General features: G+C 42.0%; 1 protein-coding gene across 18 annotated transcripts in view; it reads right to left on the bottom strand.

Moving 5' to 3' along the window:
* The window catches only part of adgrb2 (adhesion G protein-coupled receptor B2), a 1,085,043-nt gene that overhangs the window by 390,814 nt on the left and 669,229 nt on the right, over nt 1–25,000 (bottom strand). For 16 of the 18 annotated variants that reach the window (XM_061882474.1, XM_061882487.1, XM_061882489.1 and 13 more), the window contains 2 exons: nt 24,473–24,556; nt 14,504–14,692 (listed from right to left, as the gene is read on the bottom strand). In XM_061882474.1, the coding sequence (XP_061738458.1) occupies nt 14,504–14,692; nt 24,473–24,556 (273 nt within the window). The remainder of the gene's footprint in view (nt 1–14,503; nt 14,693–24,472; nt 24,557–25,000) is intronic. The other 2 variants (XM_061882476.1, XM_061882488.1) reach the window with 2 other exon arrangements.

Raw genomic sequence — 25,000 nt, 5'->3', positions numbered from 1 at the left:
CAAAAACATGCACCTGGGGATAGGTTGATTGGCAACACTAAAATTGGCCCTAGTGTGTGAATGTGAGTGTGAATGTTGTCTATCTGTGTTGGCCCTGTGATGAGATGGCGACTTGTCCAGGGTGTACCCCGCCTTCCGCCCGATTGTAGCTGAGATAGGCGCCAGCGCCCCCCGCGAACCCGAAAGGGAATAAGCGGTAGAAAATTGGTTGGATGGATGGATATATTTTTTTTTTTTTATTTATTTATTTTTTTTAATTTTTTTTTTCAAATTATGCCAACACTTTCATTGAATTCAACCACTGAAATTTTTTTTGCAATACATTTTTAAGACTGAATATTTCTGTGCCGAACTTTTATGCATTGAATATTTTTGCAATTCATTTTCTGCACTGAATATTTCTGCACCCTATTTGTTTGCAATTAGTTTTTACGCACTGAATACTTCTGCACAACATATTTTTTTTTACACCAAATTTTTTTTGCATCTAATTTTTAAACACTGAACCATTTCTTTGTTTTTTTACACAACATTTTTTTTTGCATTTAGTTAATACACTTACAAATCCTGCACTGATTTTTTTATACTGAATTTTTGTACACTGAATATATCTGCATTGAATTGTTATACAGTGTACTTCAACACACTTCATTTTTAAACACACATTATGCTCACAAACTTTTGTATGAATGAAATTGTCAGCATAATTTGATGTATAAAAACAATTCAAATGCAAAAAAAAAAAATTCAGTGTCAAAAAAAGCTTTTGCAATAAAAACACAAATCAACTTATTGCACTAATCAGAAAAAGATAATACCGTATGTAACAAAGATGTGGGAACTAACAGCTTGAAACATGTGTTTAATTATTCAACAGGCTGGTAGAATTTCAGAACATGTGCAGTAATAAGTAAGTCATCATCTTGTAATTTCTCTTTACAAGCATGTGAGGCCCCTGGGCGATAATAAGACACAAGCCTCTTATTAACCCTCAAGATTACCATCATTTCTAGTCTTTTATTGCCGGGTCAAAGCCAGCCATTTTGCATTATTTATGTGTGCGCGCTCGCCATTTGCTTGGGAGTTCAAGACCGGTACTGTGTCTTATTCTCTGACGACATGTGTTTCCTCCAAAAACATTGTTTAACCCCGCGCTTTAAATGTCACCGCCGCAGAACAGAAGTGAAGAAGAGGTGCACGTGCCTGGAGGCCAGGGCAGCTTTATACTGCATCCCGGGGAAAAAAAAAGACAAAAAAAAAAAAAAAAGTTAATTTGCAAGACCACTTACTGCCTAGTTGGCTTTAACAAGAACACGACTATTAGCTCAAATTGATTCAGTATCACCTTGACTGGGCTGCGGGATTAGCAGCAAAAATGTCCTTTTCCACGCCATTGGCCGCGTGTCCGTGCTGGTGTTTTACGACGCGGCCTTCGCCCAGTTCCAGACATAAAGAGTGAATTCTCTCAAGCCAATCGGGCAAATAAAATATGCATCCTCTGCACCTCAGGATATGTGAAGGAGGGGGTGGGGCTGGTTTGTTTGTTTGTTGCAAGTAAATACATAGCAAATCATGTTGACTCAGAATGTTTTATGTCGGAGATTTGTGCAGGCACGCTCAGAATAGGTTTGGAAGGTTTGCTGGTGCACAGTGTGTACGCAACAAGCAGATAGTACTGGGCTGAGGGTCCAGAAGTTTTCTTTTAATAGTTTGGCCAAGGGGTGCGACTTATACTCTGGAGCGACTTATGGGCGGTATGAAAAGCGCTGTATAAATATAATTCACTTTACTTCACAATATGAAGTTGCACGGAAATAACTCGGTTGGTAGAGCGGCCGTGCCAGCAACTTGAGGGTTGCAGGTTCGATCCCCGCTTCTACCATCCTAGTCACTGCCGTTGTGTCCTTGGGCAAGACACTTTACCCACCTGCTCCCAGTGACACCCACACTGGTTTAAATGTAAAAATTAGATATTGGGTTTCACTATGTAAAGCGCTTTGAGTCACTTTGAGAAAAGCGCTATATAAATATACTTCACATGTGCAAAATATTTAACACATGACCGTAAAATATCAACTAATATATTTATCTCATTGACATAAGGGACTACACTGCAAAAACTGAAATAACAATAATAATGGATTAGATTTATATCACGCTTTTCTATTATTAGATACTCACAGAGAAGTAGGAACCCATCATTCATTCACACCAGGTGGTGGTAAGCTAGTCTGTAGCCACAGCTGCCCTGGGGTGGACTGACAGAAGCGTGGCTGCCAGTTTGCGCCACCGGCCCCTCCGACCACCACCTATCATTCATTCACCAGTGTGAAGGGTGAAGTGTCCTGCCCAAGGACACAAGGGCAGTGACTTGGATGTCAATAGGCGGGGAGCGAACCTGCAACCCTCAGGTTTCTGACATGACCGCTCTACCCACTACGCCAGGGGCGCGCACACTTTTTTTGCAGGCGAGCTACTTTTGAATTGACAAGGTCGAGGAGATCTACCTCATTCCTATTTATAATTTATATTTATTTATTTATGAAAGAAACATTTTTGTTAACAAGTTAATGGTGTTTAATGATAATACAAGCATGTTTAAATAAATAAATAAATGGGTTGTACTTGTATAGCGCTTTTCTACCTTCAAGGTACTCAAAGCGCTTTGACACTACTTCCACATTTACCCATTCACACACACATTCACACACTGATGGAGGGAGCTGCCATGCAAGGCGCCAACCAGCACCCATCAGGAGCAAGGGTGAAGTGTCTGGCTCAGGACACAACGGACGTGACGAGGTTGGTACTAGGTGGGATTTGAACCAGGGACCCTTGGGTTGCGCATGGCCACTCTCCCACTCCGCCACGCCGTCCCTTAACACACATAGATTCCTTTCTTTCATGAAGACAAGAATATAAGTTGGTGTATTTGATTCTGATGACTTAAATTGATTGGAATCAGACAGTGGTGCTGATAACGTCGGCATTTTCAAATGGAGGAAAAAAAAAAGTCCTCCTTTTTGTCCAATACCACATGAAAGTGGTTGGATTTGGCATCTCATTTGTCCAACTTGCATACTCGTTTTTAAACACTTTGTTATGAGAGTAGCATATGTGTGTGGCCCTTTAATGTCTGGCAGCAGGTGAGTGACGTCAGTGAGTGTGCGGGTGGGCAAGCAAGTGAGAAAGCAGTCGCTGAGGGCGGGGGAGAAATACATTGGCATCAAACTCCGTAGCTTGCTAGCTTGTGCACGCTAACTTTCTGAGACTCTTATTTTGTTAGCACAGGCAGGATGAAACAGGTCTTTTATGGTGAAGACAGGAACTGTGCTCTCGGTCTTTAGAGTTTTGACAGTAGTTACGGAGTCTCTAGAAATGTGTTTCTCTGCGTCCGCCCTGTTAGTGATTTTTTTCTTAAATATGAGCTCGCAGCAGCCAGCGTCGTCTCACAAGATCCTCGGGTGCCGAGAATGTCAAACAACTGACGAAAGTGAAGTCTTGGTATGATTGACGATTGCTCATTTTTATGTCTATTTTTTAATGCCTGGCTTGAGATCGACTGACACACCCTCCGAGATCGACCAGTCGATCGCGATCGACGTAATGGGCACCCCTGCACTACGCCATGCCGCCCCTAATCTAAGTAAAGTTAAAATATCTCAAATAAGGGTGATGTTTGCTTATTTTCTGTCTGATAAGATAATTTTTCTCACTACGCAGATTTTATGTTAGTCTTGTACCTGTTTTAAGGGTTTTGGTCCTAAATTATCTGATGTGTGAGTGTGTATGTACTTATACACACACATATATATATTTATATACAAATTAGTAGCTCGAAGACCTCTATGAAGAAGAAAAATCAGGGACCCAGATTTCCCTCGCCCTGACGTGGGTCACCGGGGCCGGCGGTGCGGCACGATGGCGAGCGCATGGTGGCCGGGCCTGTTCCCATGGTGCCCGGGAAGAGGCATCCCTCCAATGGGCTCACCACCCATAGCAGGGGCCATAGAGGTCGGGTGCGATGTGAGCTGGGCGGAAGCCGAAGGCAGGGCACTTGGCAGTCTGATCCTCGGCTACAGAAGCTAGCTCTTGGGACGTGGAACGTCACCTCACTGGGGGAGAAGGAGCCTGAGCTAGTGCGCGAAGTGGAGAAGTTCCGGCTGGATATAGTCGGACTCACTTCGACGCACAGCAAGGGCTCTGGAACCACTTCTCTCGAGAGGGGCTGGACTCTCTTCCACTTTGGCGTTGCCGGCAGTGAGGGGCGACGGGCTGGGGTGGCAATACTTGTTGCCCCCCGGCTAAAAGCCAGCACGTTGGAGTTCAACCCAGTGGACGAAAGGTTAGACTCCCCCCGCCTTCGGGTGGGGAGGACGGGTCCTGACTGTGGTTTGTGCTTACGCACCAAACAGTAGTTCAGATTACCCAGCCTTTTTGGGTACACTCGAGGGAGTACTGGAAAGTGCTTCCCCGGGTGATTCCCTTGTCCTCCTGGGGGACTTCAACACTCATGTTGGCAACAACAGTGAACCCGAGTGGTGTTTTGTTATTGGACTTTTGTGCTCATCACAGTTTGTCCATAACATACACCATGTTCAAACATAAGGGTGTCCATATGTGCACTTGGCTCCAGGACACCCTAGGTCGCAGTTCCATGATCGACTTTGTAGTTGTGTCATCGGATTTGCGGCCTCATGTTTTGGACACTCGGGTGAAGACAGGGGCGGAGCTTTCTACCGATCACCACCTGGTGGTGAGTTGGCTGCGATGGTGGGGGAGGATGCCGGACAGACCTGGCAGGCCCAAACGTATTGTGAGGGTCTGCTGGGAACGTCTGGCAGAGTCTCCTGTCGGAGAAAGTTTCAACTCCCACCTCCGGATGAACTTTGAACAAGTCACGAGGGAGGTGCTGGACATTGAGTCAGAGTGGACCATGTTCTGCACCTCTATTGTCAAGGCGGCTGATTGGAGCTGTGGCCGCAAGGTAGTTAGTGCCTGTCGGGGCGGTAATCCTAAAACCTGTTGGTGGACACCAGCGGTGAGGGATGCCGTCAAGCTGAAGGAGGAGTCCTATCGAGTTCTTTTGGCTCATCGGACTCCGGAAGCAGTGGACGGATACCAACAGGCCAAGCGGTGTGCAGCTTCAGTGGTCGCAGAGGCAAAAACTCGGACATGGGAGGAGTTTGGGGAAGTCATGGAAAACGACTCTCGGACGGCTTCGAAGCGATTCTGGAACACCATCCGCCGCCTCAGGAAGGGGAAACAGTGCACTATCAACACCGTGTATGGTGGAGATGGTGTTCTGCTGACCTCAGCTGCGGATGTTGTGGATAGGTGGAAGGAATACTTCGAAGACCTCCTCAATCCCACCAACACGTCTTCCTATGAGGAAACAGTGCCTGGGGAATCTGTGGTGGACTCTCCTATTTCTGGGCCTGAGGTTGCTGAGGTAGTTAAAATGCTCCTCGGTGGCAAGGCCCCAGGGGTGGATGAGATCCGCCCGGAGTTCCTTAAGGCTCTGGATGCTGTGGGGATGTTTTGGTTGACAAGACTCTGCAGCATCGCATGGACATCGGGGGCGGTACCTCTGGATTGGCAGACCGGGGTGGTGGTTCCTCTCTTTAAGAAGGGGAACCGGACCGGAGAGTGTGTTCCAACTATCGTGGGATCACACTCCTCAGCCTTCGCCGTAAGGTTTATTCAGGTGTACTGGAGTGGAGGCTACGCCGGATAGTCGAACCTCGGATTCAGGAGGAACAGTGTGGTTTTCGTCCTGGTCGTGGAACTGTGGACCAGCTCTATACTCTCGGCAGGGTTATTGAGGGTGCATGGGAGTTTGCCCAACCAGTCTACATGTGCTTTGTGGACTTGGAGAAGGCATTCGACCGTGTCCCTAGGGAATTCCTGTGGTGAGTGCTCAGAGAGTATGGGATATCGGACTGTCTTATTGTGGCGGTCCACTCCCTGTATGATCAGTGCCAGAGCTTGGTCCGCATTGCCGGCATTAAGTCGAACACATTTCCAGTGAGGGTTGGACTCCGCCAAGGCTGTCCTTTATCACCGATTCTGTTCCGGAAAAGGGTGGAATGCCATCTCCGGGTTGGGGAGGAGACCCTGCCCCAAGTGGAAGAGTTCAAGTACCTGGGAGTCTTGTTCACGAGTGAGGGAAGAGTGGATCGTGAGATCGACAGGCGGATCGGTGTGGCGTCTTCAGTTATGCGGACGTTGTACCGATCCGTTGTGGTGAAGAAGGAGCTGAGCCAGAAGGCAAAACTCTCAATTTACCGGTCGATATACGTTCCCATCCTCACCTATGGTCATGAGCTTTGGGTCATGACCGAAAGGATAAGATCACGGGTACAAGCGGCCGAAATGAGTTTCCTCCGCCGGGTGGCGGGGCTCTCCCTTAGAGATAGGGTGAGAAGCTCTGTCATCCGGGAGGGACTCAAAGTAAAGCCGCTGCTCCTCCACATCGAGAGGAGCCAGATGAGGTGGTTCGGGCATCTGGTCAGGATGCCACCCGAACGCCTCCCTAGGGAGGTGTTTAGGGCACGTCCAACCGGTAGGAGGCCACGGGGAAGACCCAGGACATGTTGGGAAGACTATGTCTTCCGACTGGCCTGGGAACGCCTCGGGATCCCCCGGCAAGAGCTAGACGAAGTGGCTGGGGAGAGGGAAGTCTGGGCTTCCCTGCTTAGGCTGCTGCCCCCGCGACCCGACCTCGGATAAGAGGAAGATGGATGGATATATATATATATATATGTATATATATATATATATATATATATATATATATATATATATATATATATATATTCATACACACACACACACATATATATATATATATATATATATATATATACATACACACATATATATACATACCGTATATCCTTGAATTGTGCCTGCCTTGAATTACTGCCGGGTCAAACTCGCTTCCCAAAATAATTAGCGCATGCTTAGTATTACCGCCGGGTCAAACTCGTGACGTCACGAGTGACACTTCCCCTGTCATCATTTTCAAAATGGAGGAGGCTGATTTCAATATCGGTAATTTGAAATCGCATAAAGGGAAGAAGATTAAGAGCTGTTCAGTAGGATTTAAGGTCCAAGCTTACATCACACTCAAATTTTTACTGCATACCTTTGGTAAGTGCCGGAGTGAGAAGAGGTTTTAAAATAATTAGCGCATGCCTGCTTTTACTGCATGCCTTTGGTAAGCGCAGGAGTGAGAAGAGGTTTTAAATTAATTAGCGTCCCGGCGCCAATTCAAGAAAATACAGTATATATACACATATATACATATAAATATATATATATATAAATATATATATATATATATATATATATATATATATATATATATATATATATATATATATATATATATATATATATATATATATATATATATATATATATATATATATATATATAGGTATGGTATTGTATATATGGTCTGCTCAATGACTTAAAACTTTGGTAAAATTGTGTCAAAGTATTTGCTTCAATAATTCTATTGAGGTAATTTTTTTGTTACAACAGAGCGCACAAAAAGGTATAATTAATTTGCACGTGCAGCAACATATAATGGGTTCACGAGGAGGTGGCAGAGCATCATTTCACAACGTTTGATTGAAATTGTGCCATCGCGTCACCCCGCTATCAGACTTCACAGAATAAATTTTCAACATATCCAAAATAAACGACTACTGTACCACATGTAAAGTAACCTTTGATTGAAATTGTGCCATCAGTTGCAAAACTAAAAATAAAACATTAAAAAAAGTGGAATGAGGTGAAATCTAACTAGAACAAGTTGCAATGTTGACACAAAGCTGCCATGTAGGCTCTTTATTTCCTCTTCTTTTGTCTATCTTTATTTTTCTTTTTTTGCCATTGCCCAGAAAAAGGAAAAAAATCTATGTTATGATGAATTATTGACCTATTCAAGGCTACAAATGTTTCAATTCAAAATGTTTTAATATTGAAAATGTATCACTTTATGAGTGGGGCACCTTTTCGATCCCAAATATACTTATTGGGATTTTATTTATATTTCCACTGTGATTACTAAAAAAACAATAATTAAAATCAATGGTGTCCTGCATTATTGATCTTTTTAAGGCTCTAATTACTTCACATCAAACATTGCTTTCTGAATGTTTTGGGCAGTGGGGGAAATACTGCATATTTCAGTGTTGTTGTAAAAAACAAAGTTGTCTGACAGAAAAGACATAAAACCTTTTTGTTTTTTTTAACTTTATATCAACCTGAAGTTGATATACTGTAGATGTTTACTATAAGCATTAAATAATTAAAAAATAATAATAATTTGACTTGTTTTTAAAGGCCTACTGAAACCCACTACTACCCACCACACAGTCTAATAGTTTATATATCAATGATGAAATATTAACATTGCAACACATGCCAATACGGCTTTTTTAGTTTACTAAATTGCAATTTTAAATTTCCTGGGAGTTTCTTGTTGAAAACGTCGCGCAAGGATGACGTGTACGCGTGACGTCACGGACTGTTAGGAAATATTAGCGCTGCGCACACACACAGCTAAAAGTCGTTTGCTTTAACCGCATAATTACACAGTATTTTGGAGATCTGTGTTGCTGAATCTTTTGCAATTTGTTCAAGTAATATTGGAGAAGTCAAAGTAGAAAGATGGAGTTGGGAAGCTTTAGCCTTTAGCCACACAAACACAGGGTGATTCTTTGTTTAAAATTCCTGAAGGTGAAGTGAAGTGAATTATATTTATACAGCGCTTTTTCTCTAGTGACTCAAAGCGCTTTACATAGTGAAACCCAATATCTATTTTTTAAATTTAAACCAGTGTGAGTGGCACTGGGAGCAGGTGGGTAAAATGTCTTGCCCAAGGACACAACAGCAGTGACTAGGATGGCGGAAACGGGGATCGAACCTACAACCCTAAAGTTGCTGGCATGGCCGCTCTACCAACCAAGCTATACCGCCCGGTGAAGCTTTACTATGGATCAGAACGGTCAAGCGAACATGGATCCCGACCAAATGTCAACCAGCAGTTTTCGGTGAGAAAATTGTGGTAAAAAGTCGCCACTTACAGGATATCAGCTGAGCTTGTGCCGTCCATAATGCTGCCGTTGATTTCCATTAGACACTGGCCTCAAGACACCCGTGGATACGACTATCAGGTACTATTAAACTCACTAAAAGACTAGCAACACAATAGAAAGATAAGGGATTTCCCAGAATTACCTAAGTAAATGTGTCTAAAAACATCTGAATCCGTCCTAATGCAATCGCGTTTTTTATTTTTTTTAACTTTATTATTTTTTTTCGAGTCCGTCGCTATCAATATCGTCAAACATGAATCTTTCATCCTCGCTCAAATTAATGGGGAAATTGTCGTTTTCTCCGTCCGAATAGCTCTTTTTGTTGGAGGCTCCCATTAAAAACAATGTGAGGATGTGAGGAGCTGTCATGCCAAATTTCTTCCCCCCTACAAAAACCTTCCCCCCCCCGTTTACTTCCAGGGTCATGATTAATACAGACGTTTTGTTAACACTATATTCTAAAACTATAACGCTATATTATAAAAAGTCAGACGTTTTGTTAACGCTATATTATAAAAAATAAAAAAATAAAATTAAATAAAACTATTTACAAACACAAGCTATGAGATGACGCATTTACTGTACTTCCGGGGTCACGTTTCCTCTTACGTCATCTCATACCTTGTGTTTGTAAATTGTTTTTTGAATTATTATAATTTTTTTTTTTTATAATATAGCGTTAACAAAACGTCTGTATTAATCATGACCCCGGAAGTAAATGGGGGGTTTGTAGGGGGAAGAAATTTGGCGTGACAGAGCCCTCAACGGGTGACGTCATCCGGTAAAAGCAGGGCTTTTCTGTTAGCGACCAAAAGTTGCGAACTTTATCCTCGATGTTCTCTACTAAATAATTTCAGCAAAAATATGGCAATATCGCGAAATGATCAAGTATGACACATAGAATGGACCTGCTGTTTAAATAAGAAAATCTCATTTCAGTCGGCCTTTAACATTAGACCCTTTATGGTCCCCGGCAGCCCTAAAGGTAAAAAAGATAAAATAAATCAATATATTTTGTAATGGTTTGAGAATGTGTTCGACTTACTGCCAGCAATGTCCTTCGTCACCGATTCTGTTCATAACTTTTATGGACAGAATTTCTAGGCGCAGTCAAGGCGTTGAGGGGTTCCGGTTTGGTGGTCGCGGGATTAGGTCTCTGGTTTTTGCAGATGATGTGGTCCTGATGGCTTCATCTGGCCGGGATCTTCAGCTCTCACTGGATCGGTTCGCAGCCGAGTGTGAAGCGACCGGAATGAGAATCAGCACCTCCAAGTCCGAGTCCATGGTTCCCGCCCGGAAAAGGGTGGAGTGCCATCTCCGGGTTGGGGAGGAGACCCTGCCCCAAGTGGAGGAGTTCAAGTACCTAGGAGTCTTTTTCACGAGTGAGGGAAGAGTGGATCGTGAGATCGACAGGCGGATCGGTGCGGCGTCTTCAGTAATGCAAAATTTGTACCGATCCGTTGTGGTGAAGAAGGAGCTGAGCCGGAAGGCAAAGCTCTCAATTTACCGGTCGATCTACGTTCCCATCCTCACCTATGGTCATGAGCTTTGGGTCATGACCGAAAGGATAAGATCACGGGTACAAGCGGCCAAAATGAGTTTCCTCCGCCGGGTGGCGGGGCTCTCCCTTAGAGATAGGGTGAGAAGCTCTGCCATCCGGGAGGAGATCAAAGTAAAGCCACTGCTCCTTCACATCGAGAGGAGCCAGATGAGGTGGTTCGGGCATCTGGTCAGGATGCCACCCGAATGTCTCCCTAGGGAGGTGTTTAGGGCACGTCTAACCGGTAGGAGGACACGTTGGGAAGACTATGTCTCCCGGCTGGCTTGGGAGCGCCTCGGGATCCGCCCGGAAGAGCTAGACAAAGTGGCTGGGGAGAGAGAAGTCTGGGCTTCCCTGCTTAGGCTGCTGCCCCCGCGACCCGGCCTCCGATAAGTGGAAGATGATGGATGGATGGATGGATGGATGGGTTTGAAAATAGAAATTATCTAAATGGCCTAAGCATGCTTTATTTTTTCCATGTGCGGCCCTCAGTGGAAAAAGTTTGGACATCCCTGCCTTAGACGGTGTTTCGTTTTCCGTGGTCATTTGCAAGATGCGAGCATGTTCTTATCCAAGCCGGGCGTGCGTGTTCCACACCGTGACCCCGACGTCGAGGCCTTGTTCACAGGACCGGACATTGACATGCCCACTGGGTCACGCTATCACCAGCGGACAGCTTCCAAGTAAGTCAGGGTCCACCCGTGAATAGCGTGCGTGTGCCCACGTGTCTTCTCTTGTTTTGGTCTTTACAGTTTGCGTTCATCGTGAAAACTCCCCTGAGACCAACCCTTGTTGTTGGTCCGAAACTCAATAACGCAAACTAAAGAGCAGCCCTTGAAATCCATTCCAATTGGCTTTGAGTACAGTCGTTGCTTTAATGAGGATTCATATTTAGCATTGCAACGTGAAGGAGGTTCTTCCGACATTTCCGAGTATCACATTCAGAGAACTCGGCGGTCGCCGTGCAGAATTTGGTTGCTAAGGAACAACACCTGTTATTTGTGTATCTTAAAGGATTATGGAGGACTCCCGGCCTTGGTTGGCTAACCAGCCAATTAGAAGGAGTCTGGTGTTATGACGGACGTGTATCGTGGCCCGCGAGGACGGTCGTTCGAAAAACACAAAGACGTTTGTTGCTGGATAATTATTCTCTGCCATGGTGACCTTGTATGTGTGAGTAATATGCAACTATAGTAGAATAATATTACGTTTAAACCCACAATAAAGCTGAATTAAAAACATTTGTTACCATACTTGCCAACCCTCCTGGATTTTCCGGGAGACTCCCGAAATTCAGCGCTTCTCCCGAAAACCTCCCGGAAGAAATTTTCTCCCGAAAATCTCCCGAAATTCAGCTGGAGCTGGTGGCCACGCCCCCTCCAGCTCAAAACATGCACAGTTCGAAGCTTGAAAAGGAGGATTGCAGGCGGATAAAAACGACTAATAATCCTCCTCCTTTTCGACCGGACGACTGCGGAGAATTAAAGCAGGAACACTCCGGAGGCAGAAGTTCATTAAGAGGGGTGGACTCACTGGCTCTCAGCCATGTTGCCGTCACACAGAGGAAGTCAGGTTTGCCGCCCGCGGGAAGTGAAGAAATCCTTTAGGATAAACGTTTTGTTTGTCAAAGATTTTGCGTTCACAAGACCGAACCTGGTGGGGGCCAGCACGTCCAAGGGCGCAGCTAATCCAGGTCGGGCCCGACACAGAGCTGACAGCGAGAGACGGCAGGGCAAAGCACATACTGGCGCCATCTTCTGGAAACTCGGAAGTGACGTTACTCAAATAGTGAAAGGTAAGTGTTGTTGTTTTTTTAGTACCCAGAAAGCACAGTACAGTTAGTAGAACAACTGTGTTTTTATTACTGTGTATTTGACAGGTGTCATCTGAAATTCAACTATTTATTTTATTTATATATATAATAAAATAAATATATATAGCTAGAATATATACATATATATGTAAATATATATTAATTACAGCCAATGTAAAAATAATGGCTGTAAATATAGTCTCCTCTTAACCACGCATAACCCCCATCCCCCCAGCGACGCCCCCAAACCACACCTCCGCCCCACCCCCGACCACCCCCCACCTCCCAAAATCTGAGTTCTCAAGGTTGGCAAGTATGTTTATTACGCTTGTCTAGCTTGTTTACTATTGTTGGCTTAGCTGTTGTGTTGTTGCTAGCTCCTACCATGTTTACCTTTTCGTAAATGACTTGACTCAAATAAAAAAATAAAATAAGACGCTACAGGACCACTTGTTTCGAGGATTATATCAGCAATTTTAAACGCAAGAAAATATCAGCTGATACATGTTTTATTGTTGTTTTTGCCTATATCGTACTGATGTCCGATATCAATAGGATAAGACACCCCCAAGTCAGAGGTAGGGCAATCTGGAATATTTTGTAAAATAAATAAGCACTAGCATTCTTGAAATACACATAAATAGCCTTGATAATCACTATATATTTAATTAAAGCCCTAGTCCAGGGGTCCACAAACTTTTGGACTCGGGGCCATATTGGGTTAAAGGAACTTGACCGGGCTATCAATTTTTCTGTGCGTGTATATTATATATATATATATATATATATATATATATATATATATATATATATATATATACATATATATATATATATATATTTATAAATATAAATAAATACATACATATTTATTGGAATTTGCAGTTTATATTCATACAAGATATTATAAATATTAAATATATGAATTATATATATTTCAAATATATATTACATATTTTATATATATAATATATATAGAATATACATGTAGTTAATGTATATAATATACTTTATAAATATAAAATACATATGCCTATTTTTTTTTAATTGGCAGTGAATGTATATATATATATATACATACATATAAAATACATATGCCCATATATACACATCTTTATTTATATACATACATATGCATGTATATATATATACTAATTTATTTACACAAATATATATACATATTATATATATATATATATATATATATATATATATATATATATATATATATACATATTTTGTATGTGTATGTATAAAATATACTGAGCAAAAATATAAACGCACCACTTTTGTTTTTGCTCCAATTTTTTTCACGAGTTGAACTCAAAGATCTAAAACTTTTACTATATACAAAAAACACCGATTCCTCGCAAATAGTGTTCAAAAATCTGTCCAATTTGTGTTAGTGAGCATTTCTTCTTTGCCAAGATAATCCATCCCACCTCACAGGTGTGGCATATCAAGATGCTGATTGAACAGCACGGTTATTGCACAGGCGTGCCTTAGGCTGCCAACAATAAAAGGCCAATTTGAAATGTGCAGTTCTATCACACAGCACAATGCCGCAGATGTCGCAAATTTTGAAGGAGCGTGTGGTTGGCATGCTGACTGCACGAATGTCCGCCAGAGCTGTTGCACGTGAATTGAATGTTTTTTCTCTCCAAAGGCGTTTGAGAGACTTTGGCAGTACATCCAACCGGCCTCACAACTACAAACCACGTGTAACCACACCAGCCCAGGACCTCCACATTCAGCAGGTGCATCTCCTTGAGTGTCTGAGACCTGCCACCCGGACAGCTGCTGTAACAAGTGGTTTGCTTCACCAAATAATTTCTGCATCAACTTTGATAAACCATCTCAGGGATGCACGTGGGTCCTGATCGAGGTCTGGACCTGACTGCAGTAATATTTGAGAGGAATTGTACACATGTTTGAGTTCAAACTCATGAAACGTGGCAGCCAAATGAAGTGTTGCGTTTATATTTTTTGTTAAGTACACGCAACCCACCCTGGCCGGGCCAGATAGTCTCAACGTACCTGAGCTTATGATCCCTGGTTCGCCCGGACAGGAAGCTGTATTGTTGCACATGCGCGTCTCTCGCAGGGCGCCGCTGCACAGCGTCCCGTAAGGAGAGGAAACACACGAGCGCGTCCTCACTTGCCAGCCGTGGCCACATGTGAGGGAACACACGCTCCACTGGGACCACTCCTCGGCTGCTGGGTCGCCTACGGATTTGGACACACAGGCTGGTTCTTATCCATGGTTTCAGAGGAGAGGACATGTGGAACACTTTCAGGACCGACAAAATTCATGGCTTGATCTTCCTTATTTTTCAACAATTGACTTTTTGAGAGAATCTCTACTTCCAATCCCCGGTTTGATTACTGTGCCATTTGAAAATATAGCTTACATTATTTATATTAACCAATTATTTTTTAAAGGAAAACTGCACTTTTATTTTATTTTATCCTAATATGACACACAAACACACGCATTCTCTTTTTTGTGGATTCTAAAGCGTGAAAAACTGCTAGAACAAGGCAGCTAAAAACGCAGGTAACTTTGAAAAAAAACCTCCCAAAAAAACGCCAACAATTTACACGCCGTTACAACCATATTAACTCTTAGCATTGTTATGCTAAGAGCTAACACAGAGGAACTACTTTTCTGCCGACCCCAACCGATTCACGTAAAATCTAACGGTGCCATGCTACGGTACCAGGGTTGTGCGTGTGACATCACTCCAGCAGCACTGAGAGCAGATTTAGACAAACTATCTCTGGGTAATGTTGCAATTCTCCATGCCGAAAAAAGAAAGCCCCAACGTAAAGTGAGGCTGCACTTTTCCCAAAAAAAAGTGCTAGCTTGATGCTAATGTGCATTGGCTTTGCTGTTGACATGCTATTGATTAACATTAGGGATTTTACGTGGCACTGTCAACGCCTCCAAGCATGTTAAGGAAAACTAAAACTAAGAGGCACGTTGCAATCAAACAATCAAACAATCAAAACTTGCAGTATTAACACTTTTTAGGGCGCAACAACAACAACAACAAAAAAACTATAGACTGCTGCCATCCGACGTCTTGGACTTGCAACTTAACGCCATGCCTGCAAATGATGGTAGGATGATTGTAAAAAACGATATATTGACTGGAAAACAGTTATTATAATCAGCTCTTTTTTTTTTTTTTTTAAAAGTTGCAATACAATTTTTTATTTATTTTCACTATTTAGAACAGGGGTCTCAAACTCAGTTTACCTGGGGGCCACTGGATGCAGAAACTGGGTGAGGCCGGGCCGCGAGAAAAGATTTCTTAAAAAATCTAACTTGCACTTTTTAATGAATTCACCTTCTATGAATGGCTTTCCCGCCCTAGCAACATACTTGCCAACTCTAACGATTTTTCCGGGAGACTCCTGATTTTCAGTGCACCTCCCGACAATCTACCATTGCAACCATTCTCCCGAATTTGTCCCAATTTTCACCCGGCCGACATTATTAAGGGCTGCCGTGACTGCACTGCCTTTAACGTCCTCTACAACAGTGGTTCTCAACCTTTTTTCACTTTGAACTGAAAACATTTTTTTAATTCAAGTACCCCCTAATCAGAGCAAAGCCTTTTTTGTTGAAAAAAAAGAGATAAAGAAGTAAAATACGGCACTATGTCATCAGTTTCTGATTTATTAAATTGTATAACAGTGCAAAATATTGCTAATTTGTAGTGGTATTGTGAAAAAAAGATATAAAAATAACTAAAACACTTGTTGAAAAATAAACAAGTGATTCAATTATAAATAAAGATTTCTACACATAAAAGTAATCATCAACATAAAGTGCCCTCTTTGGGGATTGTAATAAAGATCCACCTGGATTCATCAACTTAATTCTAAACATTTGTTCCAAAAAAAAAAGAAATCTTTAACATCAATATCTATAGACCATGTCCATAAAAAGTCTAGCTAACACAGAATATTGGATTGTTGTATTATTTTTTCACACTTTATGAACTTACATTCAATTTCATTCAAGTATGATTCAATAAACATATTTATAAAGGATTTATGAATTGCTGCTATTTTCGATAAATCTCACTTGTCCCTTTGCATACCTTCAAGTACATCCAAGTACCTCGCGCACCCCCTAAAAGAGGACTACTGCTCCACTAGATGTCATCGCGCACGCTTTAACATCACACAACCAATGTTGTATGAGACTTGTGCAGAACAACGGGGGGGTTGCCCACATTTGAGGTCCTCTCCAAGGTTTCTCATAGTCATCATTGTCACTGGCGTCCCACTGGGTGTGAGTTTTCCTTGCCCTTATGAGGGTTCTTCCGAGGATGTCGTAGTAGTTTGTACAGTCCTTTGAGACATTTGTGATTTAGGGCTATATAAATAAACATTGATTGATTGATTGATTGAACGTACGTGGCTGCAAGACGTACTTGGTCAACAGCCATACAGGTCACACTGAGGGTGGCCGTATAAACAACTTTAACACTGTTACAAATATGCGCCACACTTTGAACCCACACCAAACAAGAATGACAAACCCTTTTTGGGAGAATTTCCATACCTTAACACAAGAGAACAAATACCCAGGACACCTTGCAGCAGCAAGTCTCCCGGGCTACAATATACAACACCTCAACCGACGCAAGTAGTGAGGGTGGGGGGTTGGTGGTAGCGGGGGTGTGTATATTGTAGCCCGGAAGAGTCAGGGCTGCATGGGATTCTGGGTAATTGTTCTGTTGTGTTACGATGCGGATGTTCTCCGGAAATGTGTTTGTCATTCTTGTTTGGTGTGGGTTCACAGTCTGGCACATATTTGTAACAGTGGTAAAAAAATGTTTACGGCCACCCTCAGTGTGACGTGTGTAGCTGTTGATCAAATATATTTTGCAATACCACACATTCATCTTGCATGGCCGGATGCAACATACAACTGGACTAGTTCAGGATGTAGGGGGCGCTAAAGGCAGTGCCATTATGGCACTTCCGGAATATTGTTGATCTGGTACATATCGACATGCGCTTCGTTAGAAATGGTGCCCTAAAATTCAGGGGTCTCCCGGGAAAACTGGGGACGTTGGTAAAGTATGACGCAGTCAAGCGCCCTTCATATTAAACTCGCGGGCCGCACCAACATTAAATTGTCATATCGAAGTGCAGGCCGCGTATTAACGTCTCGCTGGCCGCTGTTGGCCCGCGGGTCGTATGTTTGAGACCCCTGATTTAGAAGATAGAGAAAAAAATAATAATTCCATCCCGCCCCCAAAGTGCAGTTTTCTTTGAAGCAAGTGAAGTGTCCAGTACGTCTCTACTCATTCAAGTACCACACCATGACCTCGTGAAATCTCAAACCCCTTGAGTTGCAAACGTTCCCATTTACAAACTTTTCAATTGAGCCAAACATGCCTCGACGTGCGAACCATGTCTCATTCATTCTGTGCCCCGCTCGCAGGCAAAAAGAAAGGTGCATTGTTTTTTTGGTGAGTGACTATGTGCAGCAAACTCCTGGTCACTTCTACTGCATTTTCTGCATTTTGACATTGTGGAGGGGGGCGTGGCCTGCGGGTCTGCAGCAAGGCGGGGTGTGCCAGGACCGGCCTCGAAGTCAGCGGCAGGTGATTAGATAACACGGCCCAGGTGGGCCGTCTACGCACCTGTCGCTGACTTCGAGGCCGGTCCTGGCACACCCTCGCTGCAGGCCCGCAGGCCACGCCCCCTTCACAGACATGTTTCCGCCTTTGAACAAGTTCTCATAACCCAATATATGTCCCAAAAAGCAAGAAGGGGTCAGAAAAGGAGAGGGAACCATCAAAGCTTATTGAGTCTGACCCCTTCACGAACACGTTTGTTCACTTCATCTTCTCATTTTGTAACTTTAGTTTACATCAATTAATTCTAAATACAACAGTTCTCTGATTATGTAATAAGTTGAATGATGCGGACACATGTGTTACTGTATTGTTTCTAATGAGCTTCTGCCTTGGAGACTTTGTATGTTTAAGTAATCTAATCATTTGATAGTGGTTTGTATCGACAAATGTGCAGTTTGTCATTGCAATCTTAAGGAGGCGTAAGTAGAACTTGTGTGCTCAACTGTTGTGTAGGTGCAATGGGAAAAATAAATGCATTATTACATCGGGGAACTCTCCTCTGGCAGAATGACCCACAAGAGTAGATTCATTGTAATTCTAATTTGTAATGAGTCCTAATCCATTAAAAAAAGTTTTTTCATGTTTGGATACATTTCATTTAACAAAAACAGTTTTATTTAAAGTAATATAGAAATTGATCCAAACTGTTTGTCTATTTCATAGAGGAATGTAGTTAATCATAGAACTGGCATCCAATGTATTGGATGTATCATTACCCCCAAAAAATGAATGGAATGGTGTGGTGCCCGGAGATTGAACAGGCACACATTTTAAAACGCCCGCTACCATTTTTGTTTTAGGGTTTTATAACACACGGTCTTGCGGTGTTTTACTGCCCAGTGTTTCCGGATGTCAACGAAAGCGGCCGACAATGATCAATACACAGGAAAGCAACTCGTTCGATAAGTATTGTTTAAGCGGGGTTATACGGAAATCTAAAAGAAAAAAAAATAGACTGAGCAGGATTCGTACCACACATGTCTTAATGTGATGGGACCCTAATTATCTGGAAAAAAGATGCCTATTAGTAGGGGTGTCAAAATTAATCGCAATTTTTATTTGTAAAGATTTTCAACCAATTTGAAAAAAATCACCCCCCCTCCCCCAAAAAAAATATATCCAAAAAAAATTAGATTCTTAAAAATATGAGAATCGATTCTGAATCGCACAATGTATTCATTTTGATTTTTTCCCACACTCGTATTTTATGCTTCCCACATATACACTTTTATATATAGCCACACACACACACACACACACACACACACACACACACGCACACGCACGCACGCACGCACGCACGCACGCACGCACGCACGCACACACACACACACACACACACACACACACACACACACACACACAAAGTGTGTATACACATATATACAAACACACATATATATATGTGTGTGTACATGTGTATATAAATAGATATATGTTTATATATATGTGTATATAAATATATATTTATATATACATATATATGTGAGTATGTATATACACATACATATATATATATTTATATATACATATATACACACACACACATAATATACATACGTATATATGTATGTGTATATATGTGTATACACTGTATATATATATATATATATATATATATATATATTATATATACGTATGTGTATATGTTTATACACATACACATATATATGTATATACAAATATATATTTATATACACACACACACACACATATATATATATATATATATATATATATATATATATATATACATATAACTATTTAACACTATGATGCATACATTGGATAACTGTTTCAGATGTCTATGTTTTTTGTATCTGTCCATATTTCAAATAAACCTTAACAATAATAATAATACACACACACACACACACACACACAAACGTGTGTGTTTGTGTGTGTGTGTACATATGTAGAATTTTATTATACAAAACCACTTTTCTTTTAATAATATATATAATTGATCCGAGCTGTACATATATTTTATAGAGGAATGTAGTTAATCATAAAACTGGCACCCAATTTTTTTGAATGGAGAATCAAATAGTTGCGCCCAAGAATGGAATGGAATCATGTGGTGCTCAAATTAGACTTATATCACAGCAGCGGAGAAGAACAACCTCTTGTTCAGCCCCCCCCCTCCCCCCTCCTCCCCTACTCCTTTCTCATCGGCTCCCCCCTTGTTAGAGTTAATTTTTTAAATGTAAATTCTTTTTAAATTTGTGTGATTTCTGATTGTTTGTGAGGGCACCAAATCTACTTCAGCGTATTGAGAAGAAAGAAAGGGACTTTTGGGAAGCCATTATTCACACTTACACTAATTATGGAGAAAGTCGCTTCACTATACAAACTTTGATGTACAAACCCTGCTCAAGAACCAATTAAGTGCGTAAAACGAGGTTCCACTGAAGATTCCTACCCAGTTGCTTCCTAGAAAGAGATGATTAGCTGCTAAGTCACTCCACATCTTGTGAAATTGTTTTCCAAGCACGGTGTTCTTTGACAGCGGCGTCATCAGGCGGCGGGGAAGGAAATCAAATTAATTTCACGTCCGTTAATCGCATTACATCTTCATTAACACGCCGTGAGTCAGGGTTTAAGCCCGTCTCCGACGCCTGGAGGAACGGCGGGGTGGGTGCGGCGAGGAAGCGAGCGGCACGCGAGACAGAGCCTGGGGTTTTTCCTGGCAGAAAAGGCATTTATGTGTGTGTGTGTGTGTGTGTGTGTGTGACCATATGCTCATAGGTGCAGGACCACCTGTTGCCATGTAGGTCACTACCTAATGTCATGCATCCAAAGGCACAGCTGACTGCACTTGACATGTTTATTTGTTCTCCTGTGGAATAGAAAATGTCATAACTGGTTCAATCATTCCATCTTTCTCTTATTAGGGCAGCACACCATTCCATCCAGAATAGTTTCTCAATTCGATATATATATATATACTTTTTTTTTTACTTAGAAAAAACCTGGTTTTCCATCCATCCATCCATCATCTTCCGCTTATCCGAGGTCGGGTCGTGGGGGCAGCAGCCTAAGCAGGGAAGCCCAGACTTCCCTCTCCCCAGCCACTTCGTCTAGCTCTTCCCGGGGGATCCCGAGGCGTTCCCAGGCCAGCCGAGAGACATAGTTTTCCCAACGTGTCCTTTGTCTTCCCCGTGGCCTCCTACCGGTTGGACGTGCCCTAAACACCTCCCTAGGGAGGCGTTCGGGTGGCATCCTGACCAGATGCCCGAACCACCTCATCTGGCTCCTCTCGATGTGGAGGAGCAGCGGCTTTACTTTGAGTCCCTCCCGGATGACAGAGCTTCTCACCCTATCTCTAAGGGAGAGCCCCGCCACCCGGCGGAGGAAACTCATTTCGGCCGCTTGTACCCGTGATCTTGTCCTTTTGGTCATGACCCAAAGCTCATGACCATAGGTGAGGATGGGAAAGTAGATCGACCGGTAAATTGAGAGCTTTGCCTTCCGGCTCAGCTCCTGCTTCACCACAACGGGTCGATACAACGTCCGCATTACTGAAGAAGCCCCACCGATCCGCCTGTCAATCTCACGATCCACTCTTCCCCCACTCGTGAACAAGACTCCTAGGTACTTGAACTCCTCCACTTGGGACAGGGTCTCCTCCCCAACCCGGAGATGGCACTCCACCCTTTTCCGGGCGAGAACCATGGACTCGGACTTGAAGGTGCTAACTCTCATCCCGGTTGCTTCACACTAGGCTGCGAACCGATCCAGTGAGAGCTGAAGATCCTGGCCAGATGAAACCATCAGGACCACATCGTCTGCAAAAAGCAGAGACTTAATCCCGCGCCCACCAAACCGGAACCCCTCAACGCCTTGACTGCGCCTAAAAATTCTGTCCATAAAAGTTATGAACAGAATTGGTGACAGAGGACAGCCATGGCGGAGTCCAACCCTCACTGGAAATGGGTCCGACTTACTGCCGGCATTGCGGACCAAACTCTGACACTGATCATACAGGGAGCGGACCGCCACAATAAGACAGTCCGGTACTCCATACTCTCTGAGCTCTCCCCACAGGACTTCCTGAGGGACACGGTCGAATGCCTTCTCCAAGTCCACAAAGCACATGTAGACTGGTTGGGCAAACTCCCATGCACCCTCAAGGACCCTGCCGAGAGTATAGAGCTGGTCCACAGTTCCACAACCAGGACGAAAACCACACTTTTCCTCCTGAATCCGAAGTTCGACTATCCGGCGTAGCCTCCTCTCCAGTACACCTGAATAAACCTTACCGGGAAGGCTGAGGAGTGTGATCCCACGATAGTTGGAACACACCCTCCGGTCCCCCTTCTTAAAGATAGGGACCACCACCCCGGTCTGCCAATCCAGAGGTACCGCCCACGATGTCCACGCAATGCTGCAAAACCTGGTTTTGTTTTATAAAATTCTACCCATACATTTAATACAAATACAAAATAAGACAACAAGAGATGTATCCAACACTTCTCTTTTCTAAAGTAAATCTGTACAGAGATCATATACATCAGTGGTGTAAAAGCTTTTGACATTGGTCGAGAGCCAAAAGCCGACTGCATGTAACATACATACATACATATACATATATATATATATATATATAAAGCCGACTGCATGTAACATACATACATACATATACATATATATATATATATATATATATATATATATATATATATATATATATATACATTGGTCGAGAGCCAAAAGCCGACTGCATGTAACATACATACATACATATATATATATATATATATATATATATATATATATATATATATATGTATGTATGTATGTTACATGCAGTCGGCTTTTGGCTCTCGACCAATGTATATATATATATATATATATATATATATATATATATATATATATATATATATATATATATATATATGTATATGTATGTATGTATGTTACATGCAGTCGGCTTTTGGCTCTCGACCAATGTATATATATATATATATATATATATATATATATATATATATATATATATATATATATATATATATATATATATATATATATATATATATATATATATGTATGTATGTATGTTACATGCAGTCGGCTTTTGGCTCTCGACCAAAGTCAAAAGCTTTTACATATACACACATATATATATATATATATATATATATATATATATATATATATATATAGGCCCCTTTAAGACCAGTTGATCTGCCGTATTTTCTTTTCTGCTCTGCCCCCCTTTTTTTTTGCACCATGACTAGGGAAGGTTGTTTGCATTGTATAGTCGATAAATAGTACTTTATTGATTCCTTCAGGAAAATTAAATTGGCTCATATAAGTAATTGCTGCACATGCTTACAGTGGCTGTGCCAGCAACCGTAGGGTTCCTAGTTCGATCTCCACTTTCTACCAACTTTGTCACGTCCGTTGTGTCCTTTGAGTACCTTCAAGGTAGAAAAGCGCTATACAGGTATATTTGTTGGACTAATTTTATCTAAGTTATCACAAAAACTGTGTGTTGAAATGAGTTCCCGGTGAGAAGACCAAAAACTGTCTTTGAACCTACCAAGAAGAAGGCTTGTAAAACTCCACTGTGTAGGGGGGGAAGCAACATGTAGGTGTTTCTGTTTCTTTCATGGATTGTAATAAAAAAAAAGATATTGTTTTAACCCAAGAACTACAAAGCGCAGAGAAGGCAGGAACTGTCTAAGTTCCAGATGACCTCTTTTTTAACTGTTTAACAAACTTATTTTTGAACTATTTCACGAAACCTCTTCTTTAAACTGTTTTTTGACATTTTCTGTGAAAGCTTTACAACGCCGTCCCTTTGGGAGCAGCTGTTGACATGTGGTCAGGGAAAGTCCAAATAATAGAGGAGGCGTGCAATCTTTCGCCAGAGAATGTACAAGAGTACAGACCAAACGTTTCTCCTTAAATTGAGCCAAAAATGTAATTCTGTCTCTGTTTGATTCTTTGCTTCTTGTCTTGTTTAATAGATGTCATCAGGTTTTGAACCTGACAATAACCCATTTACCCCAAAGGGAATAAGCGGTAAAAAATGGATGGATGAATGGATGGCATTACTTTGGACACCTCGACATCAACAATATGATTTTTCTTTATATATATATATTTTTTAATCGATTAAAAATCTTTACGAATAAAAATTTATATTAATTCAAAAATTAACTTTTTTGACACCCCTAACAAAGATGGTTAGCATATTCGCAAACACCAACCTTTAACATTTGCTCACTACTGGAAGCCCTCCGAATGTGGACCTTTAATGTTAGAGTCAAAGATTCTGGTTTTTCCAGCCTGGAAACTTGTGCATTTTGTACACACGTTTACGCACCTGTTTGTGCCTGAAACACACCTGGCTGGTCAGCTGATCTTGGTCTTTGCGTCTTCACCCTCAGGTCGTCGTCGTCGTACGGGTCTACAAGCAAACAAGGATTCCGTTAAGTTCCCGCTTTATCACATCGGCCATCTGTGCAAGTACCCGACGGGGGAGAATTATCAGTGTTATTGTTTAATAATGACTACACCGCAAATCTTGCAGATAACAACAATAATATCCGAGAACAGTACATTTTCCACGTAATTACTCATGTTAATAAGCAAATGTGCAACAGTCTCACGGTATATTTGTCAACATACAGCACATCTCAGAATCTCAGTTTGACAGACTTTAAGTGCATGGACTGACTCTGACGCTGACAGTTGTAAATAACAAGACAATATTTTGACATTTGAAGCTACTCTTTTGTGGCTTGTCACTTCATCTTGAGTGGAGAAAAGAAAAAAAAAAGGGTAAAAAGAACAGCTATTGGGATTTTAGCAGCGAGCACAATGTCATGATGAAGGCTGAAGTCAACACCGC

The sequence above is a fragment of the Nerophis ophidion genome, linkage group LG21 (assembly GCF_033978795.1).
Source record: "Nerophis ophidion isolate RoL-2023_Sa linkage group LG21, RoL_Noph_v1.0, whole genome shotgun sequence".
Taxonomy (NCBI): Eukaryota; Metazoa; Chordata; class Actinopteri; order Syngnathiformes; family Syngnathidae; genus Nerophis; species Nerophis ophidion.
Note: the sequence above shows the minus strand (reverse complement) of the source record. Positions and strands in the feature narration are given on the sequence as shown.